This window comes from Cupressus sempervirens, chromosome 6, assembly GCF_028749045.1.
Source record: "Cupressus sempervirens isolate cs-2001-9-10 chromosome 6, ASM2874904v1, whole genome shotgun sequence".
NCBI lineage: Eukaryota > Viridiplantae > Streptophyta > Pinopsida > Cupressales > Cupressaceae > Cupressus > Cupressus sempervirens.
In genome coordinates, this window is record NC_143123.1 from 81,027,987 (window position 1) to 81,044,423 (window position 16,437).

The window sequence follows — 16,437 nt, forward strand, 5'->3', positions numbered from 1 at the left end:
CGAGTACCTATCAATAGGACAGTTTCCCATTGGGATGTCACCAAATGATAGGCGTAAGTTGATAATCAGGAGTCGCACGTTTCAATTGATCAATGGATTGCTCTACAAAATGGGGCCGGATCATATTCTTCGGTGGTGTGTTGGAAGAGGAGATACCGCAAGTGTTAAAAGAAGCACATGAGGGTCCCGCGAGAGGACACATGGGGCCCGACACCACTGCATGGAAGATATTGCTCGCAAGTCTCTGGTGGCCAATGTTGTACAATGATGCGCAAGAATGGGTTGTCAGATGTGACACTTGCCAACGGGCTGGGAAGCCGCTGAAGAGAGATTTCATGCCACTTCACCCCTCACACGCGCAGGAACTTTTTGAAAGATGGGGATTAGATTTCATTGGACCACTGAGGGTGAGCAAGACTCGACGGTGCTGTTACATTATTGTTGCAATGGAGTACCTGACCAAGTGGGTGGAGGCACGTGCGTTACCAGATAACTCGGCCGTCAGCACTGTGAAATTTATTTATGAATAGATCATTACCAGGTATGGAATTCCGTTACAATTAACAAGTGATAGGGGAGGTCATTTTGTTAATCATGTTATTCGACTGCTCACCACTCAATTTAAGATTTATCATTCACTGTCGAGTCCGTACTATCCAAGAGCAAACGGATAGGCGGAGGCCACCAATAAAATCCTAGTATCCATCATCTACAAATCCTGCGCGGTTGAAGGTGCTGATTGGGAGGAAAACTTACTCGCTGCCCCATGGGCTTACCGCACGGTGTACAAGGTGACGACAGGGCACACACCATTCCAGTTAATGTTTGGACAGGAAGCAGTAATCCTAGCGGAATTCATGATCCCGAGTCTCCGAATAGCGTTGGAAAACAAGTTGGATGACGACGGAAGCTTACAAGAGCGGTTAAATAATTTGAATAAGTTGGAGGAGAAACGGTTGTCGGCACAGTGGGCGACGGAAGTGGCACAGAACAGACGCAAGGTCTCGCATGATAAGCATCTGAAACATAGCAGATTCCAGCCGGGACAGTTAGTATTGAGGTATGATGGCTGCAATGAAATCAAGCCGAGAAAATTCAAGGTGCGGTGGGTTGGACTATACCAAATCCGGGAGGTTGGTGACAATGGAGTAATCAAACTGGCAAACTTTGACGAATAGGAGATGGCTCAGGCGGTTAACGGATCCAAACTGAAAATATATCGCGCAAGAAGGATGTCGTCGTCGCCCTGTGCTCACATACATCCTTCGTTGTCGTCATTAAAGGACTGTAACGCGGCGACACCAACTGGAGGTACTTCTATTATTTAAATTTTAAAAACAAAAAATTAAAAAATAAAAAATAAAAAAATAAAGAAAAGAAAAGAAAAAGAGAAAAAAAAAAAAAAATAATAATAATAATAATAAAAATTGGACCCCACGGGCAAAGTCTGTCTGCGGGTGGACAAAAGTCCCGCGGGCAGAGTCTGTTCGTGGGTGGCATAAGCTCCGTGGGCAGAGTCTGTCCGTAGGCAGACAAAAGTCCCATGGGCAGTCTGTCCGCGGGCTTTAAAGTCCTTGTCCGCGGGCTCTAAAGTTTCTTACTCCTCCGCTAGACAAACATCTAACTCCGCCAGTAAGAGTTTTTTTTCTGCCACTCCGCCAGTAAGAGTTTTTCCGCCAGTCAATCTCCTCCTCCGGTCTATCCTGTCCACGACAGCTTCCGCATATCACATACAGTGAGACCGCGCGGGAAGAAGAATAAGTTTTTAGCACGGGAAGGATTGGCTCTATTCCGGTCGAAGGCACTCAACCCTACAATCTTTGCTCTAGGATTTTAGTCGTGACTTATGCATGCAGAGTTTGCACCGATACTGGACGTCTGGAGCAACTAACGTTTTCACTGAGTGTGTTACATACAGTAAGACGCCTATCGAGAAGGTGCAGGGATTATAGCAGCTGGACAACCATCAAGGTGAAGCGTTCTGATTTCATCAGTAGTAAAGCATGCCGTCACACACTCCCTTCGCAGGGTAGAAGAGTGGAGGAAAACGGATTCAGTCTTGGACCTCCTCGCTGGGAGCTTGACGCATTTCTTTTGCAAGAGGGCAACCTAGGGCAGCCACACCCAACGGTCGTCTAACTTTTCTCCCCCATGGGGGGACTGGGCGGACAATTTTTTCGAAGACGGTAATTTACCGAACGCTTCCATTGCCTGCCACGGGAGTAAGGAGGGACTATATAAGAAAGACGATACCATTTTGCATGGAGTCAGCGGGCAAGCGGAAGCTGTGGAAGAGTCAGTTGGCAACAAATATGGAGAAGAATTCAAGAGTTTTGGCATTGGGGATTCGAGTTGCAGGCCCCTCCGATTCCAGTAGCAAGAAACAGAAGACCAAGGAGGAACTCACTTATCTCACCGTCCAGTTTGAGAGTCTTAGTGGGAGCGAATGCCGGAAGTGGTGGCAGGAGACCTCGGAGGCAGACCAAATTAAACAAATTTTGATGCTGGCACAGGTGCATTGGGCCATCCAGCTTCCCATCTTTTCCATCCGGTTGTTCGAATCAGTATTGCGCACCATGATAAAGACATAGCACCCGGAGTAGAACAAGTACATTCCTGTACAAGCAGCAGCAGATGACGGTGTCCTTTAAACCTAAGGATTTCACTAGGGTTTTCGGCATCCCTGGCCCCGACGGGAGGAAAGTGGAAATCAAAAACCATAAACTCTCATGGGAACGGAAGGAGCATTGGATAGATCTAGTGTGCCGGGATCTTACACCCATCGAGAGGGAGGCAGCGGTTCAGGGGACAAAGTGCAAAGGGCTTCGCAGGGACTTTATTCGGGAGGATCATTGGCGGTGTATCATGGATGTCATCAAGAGCAGGTTGACAGGCGCCACTCGAGCTTCGGATATAGCATTGCCGCAGATTGTGTTTATTAATGGTATCATGCAGGGAGTGGTATATGATTGGGCCTCAGTGCTTGCTGACAGGATGGAGGAATTCATGACGCTTCAACACTGAACATTTTTTATGCCCCACCATGCCATCGGGCTGTTTCTGGAGGCTACAGCTAGCCAGATTCCACTAGATGGTTTTGAGGCTCCTCCAAGGGGCAAGTTGGCAGACGGGGAGCCTCCCATATTCTACTGGCGACACTTGGATACAGGAGGATCAGCAGCAGGTCACAAGAAAGTACTCCGTAGACTGGTTGCTTCCGGAGAGACAGATAGCGGACGAAAGGACATTTCGATGAGTGACGGGGCTGAGTCCGTGGAAGAAGAGGTGAGCACATCGGCGGAAGTTGACGGTGAGGCAACGAGTAGTGGGCCCACATTTTTTACCCTTCCTCAGCTGTCAACTTCGGCGCACTTGACTACTTTTTCGACAGTCATTCCGGTGTTTGGTCAGCGCCATGCCCCGGTCCTTATGACTCCTCCAGTGGAGGCAGATGTCCCACGGACAATGACGGAGATGGTCCCACAGACAACGACAGATGTCCCACGGACAGTCGTCGAGATATTGCCGACGGCTGTAGTGGAGGTGATTCCAGTTGTAGTAGCAGATGTTGTCGTCGCAGTCTCACAGAGAGCACAGTTGCCACCGCTGGAGCTTGAGCCGCAGGTTCAGTTGGAGGTCATTGATTGTGATGCAGTTGTCACTGTTTCATCATCTTTTTTTGCAGAGGCCGTGTCAGCCTAGCCAGTACCAGAGGAGAACATGGAGCTTGCGCAGTCAGACAAACCAGAGGTGATGGATAGAGCTAGTGAGTTTCTGAGGCAGCAGTTCCGACTCACTCTTGCGAAGCGGGGTCTGTACATTCAGTCTCCTTGGCGTTCAGGAACATTACCAACAGTACCAGAACCTCAGCGTCAGGAGGAGGGAATGCCACATGTCGTGGTTGCGCCAGCAGCAGAGAAGGCAGCACCGGATGTGGGCATGGCTCCCTCTGATGGGGAGGAGAACAGTGATGCGGAATGGTCATTGGAGGACTTTGCCAAGGAGGATTACGGGTCAGATGAGGACAAGTGCAGGGATTACCTCAGGACTATGAAGTCTGCGTTGAAGAAGGGACAGGATGTGGCAATTCAGGCTCTGACTCGGTGGAGGGAGTGGCATTTGATCAGAGCATATATCCGTGGGATCTATCCTCGACGATTTCAGACTTGTTTTGTAGACAGGGGCTGGCTGGCAGTGGAGACAGCTGAGATGTTGGCAGATTGGGCTACTGAGCTGGAGTTGGGACCCAGAGACACCCTTATGATGAAGCTGGCACATGAGATTGTGGGACTATACAAGGATGTTTACTATGGTCGTCGGCGTGCGGAGGTGGACAAGGTTGCAACAGAGAGATCATTGGCAGCTGAGAGTGAGGCTAGACAGAAGCTAGCCGCTAACTTGGCCGACCAGCAGGCAGCATGGGCCACCGAGCGGGCAACACTACTGGCAGATATGGCAGCAGCGGTGCAGGAGAGGGACATGGCTATGCAAGATACAAAGGCGGCGGTTCGAGATAAGGATGCGGCTGAGCACAAGATGCAGTTAGCTAGGACGCAAGCTATGGATGCGGCGCTTCTTCTAAAGGAGGCCGTCGAAGTTAATTCTTAGATTCAGACAGATCTCCGCATCAGGACAGAGCAGGTGTATGAGTTACGTTGCCAGCAACACCCTTCTGGGACGCCCCCTTCTCTCTAGTATTTCTTCTGTTGTCTATAAGTTGTCTCCTAATTTTGTTAGTCGTCAGGAGACGACTTTTTTTTTGGATGGGATGGTGTCAGCTGACTGGATGGTTCTGGCGGTGTTTTTGTAGCCGACAGATTGGCTGTCGTCGGTGTGTTGTATTTTGTAGTCAACGGGTAAATAGTTTGTAGCGGATGTAATGTTGTGGCCGACGGACTCCTTCGGGAAGGTTCGGCGGTAGTATTTATATCCCGCCTGGGATCATTGTAAAGCATCAATCATCTACTATTACGGATATTATGAAGCATAATGTATGTCTGGCATATGCGAATATAATTTTGCTATTTTGTTCCATTGTCTGTATGCGTTGATTTCTTTACCAGTACGGTAAACAACTTGGACACCACAAAATATACCAATCGTCCTATGTCATTCATCATCAAGCTTAAATCAATCATACAATGTCAATTCACTCATTGAATGCACTTATCAATTTATCATGTAACACTTGGTTAAATTGTCAAATTCTATCTTGGAAATTCAACAAGTTGTAATAACAAGATCTAAGGGTCCATTAAGATCTAACGAGTCAAATGAAAATTATAATTGCTCGAGGACAAGCAATTTCAAGAGGGTAGGACTGTAATATCCTCTCTAGTAATGAGCTCTTATATGAAATCAAAATATTAATCTCTATTTGTAATTGACAATATATATGTATGTATGTAACAACAAATTAATTATTAGACAAATAAATAAAATAAACATACTAGATATATTAAATAATAATTTAATGAAATATCTAAGACAAACTAGATTTTACCAAATCAATCAATTTTTACACTAGACATCAATTAAAAATAAATAATAGTGAATAATTAATAATCATCGGCAAGTATTGATATAAAGGAAATATAAGTAATCATTAAAATTAATAACTAGATCTCTAAATTAATTTCTAAAAATAATTTATAATTGTAATTAATTCTAATAATATTCTAAATGGTTAAGTCCCTAAAATATACTAGAAGTATAGTTTAGTTTGGGCACCGGTGCTATCACTTGGACTAGTAGGAAGCAGCAGGCGGTATCTCTTTCCTCAACATAAGCTGAATTTTGGGGAATAGTCAAAGATGGTTATAAGACAGTACAACTTTGTAGGATGCTTTCCAACATCCGTATGTCTCAAGAAGGCTTGTCATCCCTCTTCTGCAACAACCAAGGGGTGTTCAAACTTGCTAAAAGTCAAGTCTTCCATGTACTGCACTGAGCATATTGACATTCATGGTAACTTCTTTTGACAGTTGGTTAAAGATGGATCCATTGATTTGCACTATGCTCCTATAGCAGACCAAACTGCCGATATTCTCACCAAGTCACCCCTTCAAGAGAAAAATGTTATGTTCAGGGGGCTCCCTTGTGTAGTTGACAAATTGACTGTTAAGGGAGGCTATTAAAAAAGTATCTCTAAATATCTTATTAATTATTCTTTTAATGGTCAATATTGTGTATCTTGTAAATATTATAATTTTTCTAATATTCTTTTATTCTTTAATTATTAGAATGTTTCTAATAATGTCTTCTTTGTAAACTATTTAATGAGCGTCTTGCCCATTCTTCAATCAATTATTTTTTACCATACTAAAAATGGTTACTATGATATGATCTTCAAATAGAACACATCAGCATGATTCTAGCGTGGGTTTGGCTTCTTGGGTTGCTATTGGATTATTGGGAGGAAGTCTTCATAGGCATCATCAAAGGACAATCCCTTTAATCAGTTTATTGTAGTGGAGGTGGTCACAAAGCTTGTCCCTTCTATGATTATATTATTCTCAAAATTTGGTAAACGGATGCAATGAGCAGTTTGTGGGAGTTCCATGGTTGCATGCCATTTTTGCCTCAAAGTTGGTGAGACAACAGAATGCTCATGCAACAAGAAAAAACAATCTTTTCAAGGAAAAAAGACATGCTTCACCTTCCTAGTCTCCCAGAAAGCATATGGTGAATTATAGAGTGGGAGAGTATCCCTTATTGGATAGAATATAAGTTGTTGATTTTGGTTTTGATATGGTTTCTGTCGTCGGTAGAAATTGTGTATCAGCCGACGGGTCCCTTCGGGAAGGAAATTGTGTATCAGTCGACGGGTCCCTTCGGAAAGGAAATTGTGTATCAGCCGATGGGTCCCTTTGGAAAGGTTCTTGTTATGTAGCCGACGGGTCCCTTCAGAAAAGTTCTTGTTATGTAGCGACATGTTGTATGTGGCCGACGGATACCTTCGGGAAGGTTCCTCGGAAAGTATTTATAACCCCTTCAGGAAGCATTGTATTCATCAGATCATATCATGAAAGCATAATGTAATATCTTGACATATGCGAATAATAAGAAGAGTTCTGCTGTTTGAGTTCGTGTTCATTATCTGTGTGCAATTCTTAATTAACCTATGTGGTAAACATTTGGCGCCGTTGCCTGATGGACCTGGTACGCAGGCAGGCGGATATGAATTAAATGCTGAATCAGTTGAACAAAGATAAGAGTAAGCTGAAGGAAAAAGATAACATACGCGTTGTATAGGAAAATTTAATTCTGGCTCAGCAAACAAAGCGTCGAAGGAGATTTCAAAAGATTGCCGACGGAAACAAGAGCACGGAAGGATTGTTGAAGGAGACTTGACAGCGGCTCGTTTTGGTGGAAGATGCGAGGGAGGAGTTTCTGAACTTGCATACGCCACGGGAAGAGAATCCTGATGGAAGGAGATCGACTCGCACAGCTCGAAGTGCCGAAGGAGCACGAGCGTGGAGTGACCTCTTCGTCTGAAATATACTTCCGGAACGAACAGCTTCGGTTAATGAACCCTCTTCTTCACCAAACAGCGCGGAAGTCGAAAATAGCGCGGGTGTTGAAAACAACGCGGAAGCCAAAAACAGCGCGGGTGTTGAAAACAGCGCGGAAGTCGAAAACAGCGTGGGTGTTGGCACCAGTGCGGGTGTGCGGAAGAGCGTGGGTGTGCAAAACAGCGCGGGTGTTGGAAACACGCGAGTGTGTAGAACAGCGCAGGTGTTCAAAACAACGCGGGAGCTCAGAACAACGCGGGTGCTCAAAACAGTGTAGGGGTGCAAAACAGCGCAGGTACACAACAAAACCCTCAACATACAGTGATAATGGCAGGTTCGAAAGAAAAGTTACCTAAATTTGATGGTGAGGAAGCAATTGATCTCATTTGACATTGTAAAACATGTGAAACAATCTGGAGGGCAAATGGCATAACAGATGCAAACGAATGGATCTGACAATTTTCCGCTACCCTACGGGGTGTTGCGATTGATTGGTTTACTGATGCTGATTCACAAAAATTAAACAGTTGGGATAACATTAAGGAGTTCATCGCAGAATTTCAACTTTTGCGTGATGATAATGAAATTGTAGTAGAGATATTCAATACCAAGCAAAAGAAGAATGAAACAGTACGAGTCTTCGCCAGGAGATTAAAGGACTTAATCAGTAAAATGGAGAATAAGCCAACAGATGGACTCCAGAAAAGATGGTTCATTGAAGGCCTTCACCCGAAGCTGCGGAAAAAGATGAAGATCGTGACACCATCAACATACAATGAAGCGTACAATCAGGCAATGAACCTCGAAAGTGACCAGAAGACAAAGAAGAAGAAGAAGAACAGCTCGTCCGATTCAGATGACGATGTATCTTCAGGAGAAGATAGCAGCGATGACGAGGAAAGCAACAAGAAGGTTCGTGCCCTTCAAAAGGACATGCTTCAGAGGATGAAAGAATTCAAAAACATGAACAAGGAGACTAAGGGCAATGACCTATGGTGTATGGAGTGCAAGAAAGAAGGCCATACGAAGGGATCATGCCCGAAAGATCAATTTTGTGAGATTTGCCAGATTATGGGACACCCGGTAAAGGAATGCCCTTTCAACTTGAAAACAAGAACACCGCAGCAAGTGTTCTTGACACAAGAGGCATCCCTGTCAGGAGGGAACGGGAACACCAGTATGGAAGGTGCCACATCGGGCGGATACAAAAACAACTGGCACGGTCAAAATAACAACAATAGCAACAACAACAATACAGGCGGAAGGAGTCAAATTCAGTATGATGCGAATGTTTGACCGATTGTTTAATGTTGCGCATGCAATCTGTGGGGTCACTTCGCCCGAGACTGTACCACGGCGAACACACCGAAGTTGTTATGCAGATGGTGTAGACCTTGTGATCATGAAGATGCTAGGTGCTCGAAGTCCGGAGTAAACTTGATTACTGTTGGGATGGATGAGGAAGAAGTTCTGGCAATCACATGGCAGCAAGCGAAAGTGTACCCCGACCCGGCGGAAGAAAAGAAGAGACTGGAGGAAGCATGGGTAGAGATCCAGAAAGCAACACAAGCAGAAACGACACACCTAAAGGACACACCGAGTACTTCCGTACGAAATGCGTAGAACAGAACATTGTGCGGCAAATTTTGCAAGCTGAGATACTTGTCAAGATAAGTGATCTGTTTCTCACTATGCCGCAGCTCCGATCGACACTCACAAACATCGTTCCCGTTGCTCAACTACCAGGAGAACATGAAAGGAAGTAGGAAAGTGGAGCAAGTACGGTGGACAAAAAGGAGAAGGAAAGTGGCGCAAGTGCAGAAGATCCGATGTTAGCCCTCTCATTCGGACGCCATCCGGTAGTCATCAAAATGGGAATTCTCGGGAATGTATTGACGGAAACAATTGTGGACGGAGGGTCTGGTGTCAATGTGTGCCTGAAGACACTTGGAAAAAGTTGGGACAGCCGACATTATGGCCGCCTACATTCCAACTGCTAATGGCCGATCAACATGGAATCAAGCCATTGGGAGTCCTGATAGCACAACCAGTGATGATTGGAACACAGCCATTCCTGTTGGACTTTGTCGTGATCCCACTGAAGCGGAGAGGATATGATGCCATTTTGGGCTGGGGGTGGCTGATACAAGCCAAGGCAAAGCATGATTGGAAGAAAAATACTTTATCACTCGAAAGCAAAGGCCGAAAGTATGTCATCGATCTACACACTCAGATGGTTGGAGAAGAAGATCTATCGTCAGATTCCGAAGGAGAAGATGATGAGAGGAGGCAAAGTATGGAACCAGATTAGGAGGGAGTCCTACGATTGGAAGGAGATGATGATCTGGATTCAGTAAATGGTCTTTACCACTGGCAGATAGAGGATTACGAGCTCTTTCCAAGTTGTAATATGCTAAGGGTCGACGAAGGTAAAAAGGAAGAAGGAAATGAATGTCCGAAGGAACACAGAGAAGCCGAAGGAGGAAATGAATGTCCAAAGGAACACAGAGAAGCCGAAGGAGGAAATGAATGTCTGAAGGAACACAGAGAAGCCGACGGAGGAAATGAATGTCTGAAAGAACATGGACAAGCCGAAGGAGGAAATGAATGTTCGAAGCAACACAGAGAAGCCGAAGAAGGAAACGCTGGTATGACTGAAGCTGAAGATAGAACATACAATACGAACCCAAAAGAAGGAAATATTCTACTATACGATTGCGCAGGAAGAAAGTATTACGTTGAACCACAGATATAGCAGAAAAGTATCGGCAGCAAGGAAGACACACGATGCGGTCTACACAAACAACAAAGAGGAAGGGTTTAATAAAAGTTGTAGCAGTACAGAGTGAATGTGTTATTGACGGACAGAAGGGGCAGCTGACGGAGTCCATGGTAGCGACCTTCGGGAACAAACTGGGTGATATGGAGATGACACAGAACAGGCGTAGCAGGTTTCAACTTGGACAGTGGGTGTTGAAGTACGATGACCGGAATGAGATCAAACCAGGCAAGTTCAAAGTTAAGTGGGTCGGGTCGTATCAAATCCGGGAAGTAGGGGACAATGGAGCAATAAAATTATGGACTTTGAATGGATAGGAAGTGCCTCAGGCGGTGAATGGCTCGAAGCTGAAGGTATACCACGGCCGGAAGACTTCTGCGTCAGAGAATGGCCTTCGGGCGACCCCTTCGTCATTGCAGACCAACGATGCCAATGGTCGGAGGGAAAATTGACTTTGCTATTGAATTTTTAAAAAAAAAAAAAAATTTAAAAAAAAAAGAGAAAAGTACCGTACGGTTTTCATATCTGAAGAAAAAAGTGCCGTACAGTTTTCATATTTGAAGGAAAAGTAGTGCCGTACGGTTTTTATAATTGAAGATTGGTGTATGGTTTTAGGTGTTGTATGGTTTTTTAAAAAGTAGTGTATGGTTTTTAAGAGTTGCATATTGTAACATTGGGACCACCGTATGGATTTTAATAGCTTGAGAAGGTTAACGTACGGACTTTATTGAAATCACCGTACGGTATTCCAATACAGATTTTCAACAACAGTTATGGTACAGATTCCTAGTATAGTGACCGTACGGATTTTTTAGGGGTTTGATCAGTACGGATTTCTACATGTGCTGTACAGATTTTTGAGGAAAGCCATTGACACTGCGGATTTTGGCCGTACGGCGTATGGAATTTGGAAGTAAAGACAGCGTACGAAAATTATAATTTGGAATGCAAGGTGATTGTACGGATTTTTCAAGCATATCATGTGTATGGATTTGGATTGCAAGATTATAGATTCTGAAGAGTGGGGTTTTGGTGTGCGGCTTCTATTGCATTCAAACTTTGGAGGACGTTACAAGATGTTGCATAAGGAAGGATTCGATATAGTGGCAGGATGTATGGTGTAAGGGTGACAGGAGGTTTTCTAAAGAAACAAAAAAAAAAAGTCGACAAATCAAGAATGCTCAGAATGAGTAACAGATGATGCCACAGGGTAGAGGAAGAACCAACGATTGCCAGAAAGAGTGTAGAATCGGCAAAAAATGACAAAAATGGTGTGTTCCGTGCAGTTTTGTGTGGGTTTCAGAGTGCTAATTTGGTCTTGGCGGCAAGCGCACCCGGGGCACTGCCCCTCCACCCCGCCGGGGGCATTGCCTCCTGGACCCCCAGTCGTTGTGGATATCAGTTGTGGGGGTCTGACCAGTTGAGAAGACTTGGAGCTACTGCAGGCATGGAGTGTCTGTGTACCAGAGGCACTGAGAGTAGGTGTTGGCCGTGAGGCTGTCTTGGTGGATGCGTAGAGAGCTCGGGAGGAGGTGATCATCCAGTTGGAGGCAGTGCAGTGACACTTGGTTTAGTGTACTCGAAATTGGAAGGCAGCAAGTGGCACAGGTGGCTATCAGGGTCAGATGTCAGATTGGCTAAGGTGACAGTGTTGAAGACCAGTTAGTCAGTCAATGTATTTTGGTTGTTGATTTGTCTTAGAGATTTTGTAATAGTCGTTAGGAGACAACTTTTCTTTTTGGGGGGGATGATGTCGTCGATAGAAATTGTGTATCAGCCGACGGGTCCCTTCGGGAAGGAAATTGTGTATCAGCTGACGGGTCCCTTCGGAAAGGTTTTTGTTATGTAGCGACATGTTGTATGTGGCCGACGGATACCTTCGGGAAGGTTCCTCGGAAAGTATTTATAACCCCTTCAGGAAGCATTGTATTCATCAGATCATATCATGAAAGCATAATGTAATATCTTGGCATATGCGAATAATAAGAAGAGTTCTGCTATTTGAGTTCGTGTTCATTATCTATGTGCAATTCTTAATTAACCTATGCAGTAAACAGTTTCAAGTACGCAGGATCAGCAAATTTTTCCCCTTAGGTTTGATTTCTTTCATACAAATATACACCATTAATATATTATAAATTTGTATTAATTTATATATCAGGCATGTTCAACCATATAATAATATAAGTTAGGAGTGTGATAATCATAAAGCCATAATTGCCAATAAAATACCTGGTGTAGCATATTCATAATTTGCAAAAGTCTGAAAATGTATTTGCAAAAGGATCTTTTAGGGTGCAAAATAGTATGTGAGCTACTTCAGGTTGATGAGTAGCAGGATATCCAACTTTGATTGTTAGTGCTTATGTTGTTGGATACTGTTGTTTTCATTGGGTGGAGTGGTTGCAGGATACTCATTTTATAATGACTCTAATTTTTGAGCCTGTTTCTAAAATCATGTGTATATCTTCATCCTGCATTCCTTTTTGTCATATTGATGTTTGGGACTTACAATTGTGATTCTTGGCTTTGTTAAATCTTGTAACTTCAACAATAAAAGATCATATCATGATTATCAAATTAATTATCATATCACTTATTTTCACTTTGGTTTTAATTTTAATTTTTAGATGCCATTTTATTAGTTGTTCTCATTCTTCTAGGAATCCTGTCCTGGAAATTTAGAGAAACATTTGCATTTTGTAAGGATTTAAGGCTGTTAAATGTTTAGTTACAAGCCTTGTTTATGCCATGGTATTTTTTTCTTGTGATTGTTTGTCAAAAAGAATTTGGCATGACCTTTTAAAGATTTTAATTGTGAGTTCTTAGTTATACTAGCCCAGCAAGTTAATTGGATGTTGAAAATGCATTGCAGGTAGGAAAAGTGGTGCTTAATGCTCTTTTGTACCCAAATATGAAACTGAACGTGCAGAAAAACACAATTACAACAATTTTATATACAGCGGTAATGACTTATATACTGATGCTTTAGTGCTAGAATCTTTGTATGGGCATTGATATTTGTTGCAAGCACTTTTTCACCATCAACATTTGCAGGCACTTTTGCACTGTCATTGATATTTTCGTACTTAAATATATGATGAAGTAAATCTATCGTTTTGAAAAAGGCCTATTTGGAACACTGTCCCATTATGCAATTGATTGTTGTGTTACCTTTTTCATCTAGGTCCTCTTCTACAGGTATTTGTTATTTGCAAGAAGAGAGTTGGGTATGTCTTTAAACATGCAAATTGATAAGGTGTAACAATTTCAGGGCTATTTATTTATTTGTGTTGGCATTTTAGTGGAGTAAATGTGACCCCACATAAAGGAAACTATGTTCCCTTGAGAGCAAGTTTTATAACATACATTCAGATATCTCCGACTGGCTAAATTGGTGAAGATATCTTATTATAGATAAACAAGATGAATATTTTGATTACATAAATACAAATAGTAGATGACAGGGAGCCACGGATGCTAGCATGGTGTGCATACGTTCATGTAGTGTGCTATAGTCCTATATGGACTGCAATAGAGAAATACTCAAAATGTGGAGACAACCCAACTCTGTATTTCAGCTAACCTTTCTATTTCAGCTAACCTTTCTGCTTTCGAGCTCTTCCAATAAATCTGTGGAGACATGAGAGAAAAAATGTTTGGGGCTGTTCGGAAACTTACCTCAGTCAAGATCTTGTTTTGGTGTTTCCACCTCCACATCAGCCAAATATATAGATAGACCAAACAGGCAAATATATAAATAAATGATAAAATATTTGATAGATAGGGAACGTGATAAACTCCAAATAAATAAATGATCAAAATAGATAAAAATATATTTCCAGATAGGCTTGAGAAAACCAAGAGATATGCATAGACTATTGCGAAAATTTGAGTGTTGTAGCAAGCACGATATTGTTGGAGCAGGCAAGAGATAGAGGATAAGAGAAAGTTGTGAGGGCCAAGAAAGTGGTAGATTTTGTGCACAACTTCCAAGAGAGAGGAAGGAGAAAGAGATCATCAAGCCGCCCTAGAAGGTTCTGAGCCGTTGTCACCGACCTGGGCAGATGACAAGTGTCAAATTGCTTAGAATTGACATTTGAATATTTGGATGCCATAGAATGCATGAGTGGCATGTGGATGTCTATGCGACACGCTAGTGTTCAGACAAAATCATGCTGAAGAATGACAAGAAACAAGGAAGACATATGGTTCATGCATAAGTAATGCTCAAAGATAGCTATTGAAAAGGGACTCTGAGCATCCTGAGAGGGATAAGATTAATGCAAGGGCTGAAATAGACCTACACAAATGCTTGGGGAATGGACTCTAAAGTGGCTACCAAAGTATAGGTAATATGGAGAAAGGGTTATGCAATTTTTGACATTATATTTTGCTCCACTTAAGCAGGTTTATTATGCCACTAAAGGAAATTTATGGAAAGTAAATAACATCATGGTGCCAGAAGGATACTACAGAGGAAGTAGATAGTTATTTGAACCAATGAAGCATGTCCTCAATATGCAGATCTACAAAGTAAATGCTCTAGATGGAAAAGCTTTACAAGGCAACAAGGTTAGAAGATTAAAGCCACTATGCCATGGGGTTAGAACATGATAGCTAGGTAGCACATACAGAAATCAGAATAAACACAACAAACAAACAAATTTTTTTGAGTCAGCAAAGATAAAGAGACCTTGATGTAAAAGGTTGTCTCAATGCAATATGTCATCCCCAAAATACAAAAATCGACATAGAGGAATCCTTAAATGCAAAGAAGTTTTTATGATTGATTGCTTCAAGGAAGATTGCACCCAAAAGTTAGGGCAACCAACCAATAGCAAGAGATAATATATGACCTAGGAACTAGCTTTCTCTATCACTAAGGGTCATGTAAATGTTTAATCTTTGTTACAAAAAAATAATTAAACATTGTCATTTATATACAAATTATGAGAATAGTGGTCTTTGAGATTATGACAGTATAGGTATCAAGTTGTGTTGTGCTAGATAGCCATACAATAGAGCAATTTCAATTGTGTTGATAGGAGTAGAAAAAGATAGATAGTTGCATGATAAAAGCCAATATGAGTAGCAAAGGCTAGATAGTTGTAGGGTAGGGCGAGAGATTTTGATAATGCCCAATATGAGTAACAATGCTAGATGGTCATATGATAAGGTGAAATGTTTTTGCTAGTATAGGTAACAATTCTAGATGGTTGTATGATAGTGTGAAAGTTTTTGATAGTGGAGAGGCCCCGACAAAGGCATATATGATATGATAAGTCAATAAGAACCCTAGACAACAGTTATAACTATATTTGGTTGATTGATGATAAGAACCCAAAGTTTCTTACAATCAATCTGTTTTAATGAGTAAAGTGAATAGATAACAAGGCACAAAGTCTTTTGCTAACTATCCAAGTTGAAATAATAAACTTGAAATCAAAGCAGTCTCTAGTCCCAAGTATTTGCAGCCACTATCAAACTATAACAATTTTGTTTCCAGATGCTCAATGCTTTCCAGAAACAAACCCAAACGCTGAATTTTTTTACATAGATAAATTATAAACTGAATCAAAGATAAATTGATCAATGCAACTTAAGAATCCAAAGACCAATTTCAAGCTTCACAACACAAAGTTTGAGAGCACCTACTTCTTTATTCAATTCAGAAATTTTTATATCGAGAAATACAAAGGTTTCAAGTTACAAGCACTTCAACAAAGCCTCCTTGTATAAGGCAAAAGATAAATATTTACAATGAGCTCTTTGCTTTGTATAGGAAAATAAGAAAGAGAAAGATGGAGGAAAGGGGAAACCCTTAACCACCTTGACTTATTCTACTAAAACTCCTAACTAACTTTGACTTATTCTAAGTTGCATGTGTAATGTGTTGCAACTCGATTACATGAAGCATGTATATAGGTGCATGTTTCCTATTTTTACAAAGTATATTGCTTATACTTGTAACTTGCCAAAACTACTTCTACTTCTAAAAAGCATAAGAAAGAATTGCCCAAGGCACCGAGAAAGATCTTCACATTGTATCCATGATCTCTCCGAATTTGTGCAACACTTCTTGTAGAACTGTTGCATCTAGTTCTTTGGTGCTTCGTCCAACAGCTAATACCTTACAAATAA

The 16,437-nt window shown here is 42.2% G+C and overlaps 1 protein-coding gene across 1 annotated transcript in view; it reads left to right on the forward strand.

The window, feature by feature from the left end:
• Window positions 1–16,437, forward strand: part of LOC149551258 (Pleckstrin homology (PH) domain superfamily protein) — a 284,116-nt gene that overhangs the window by 215,386 nt on the left and 52,293 nt on the right. The window contains exon 9 of the mRNA XM_089786820.1: window positions 13,169–13,258. Coding sequence (XP_089642946.1) covers window positions 13,169–13,258 — 90 coding nt within the window. The remainder of the gene's footprint in view (window positions 1–13,168; window positions 13,259–16,437) is intronic.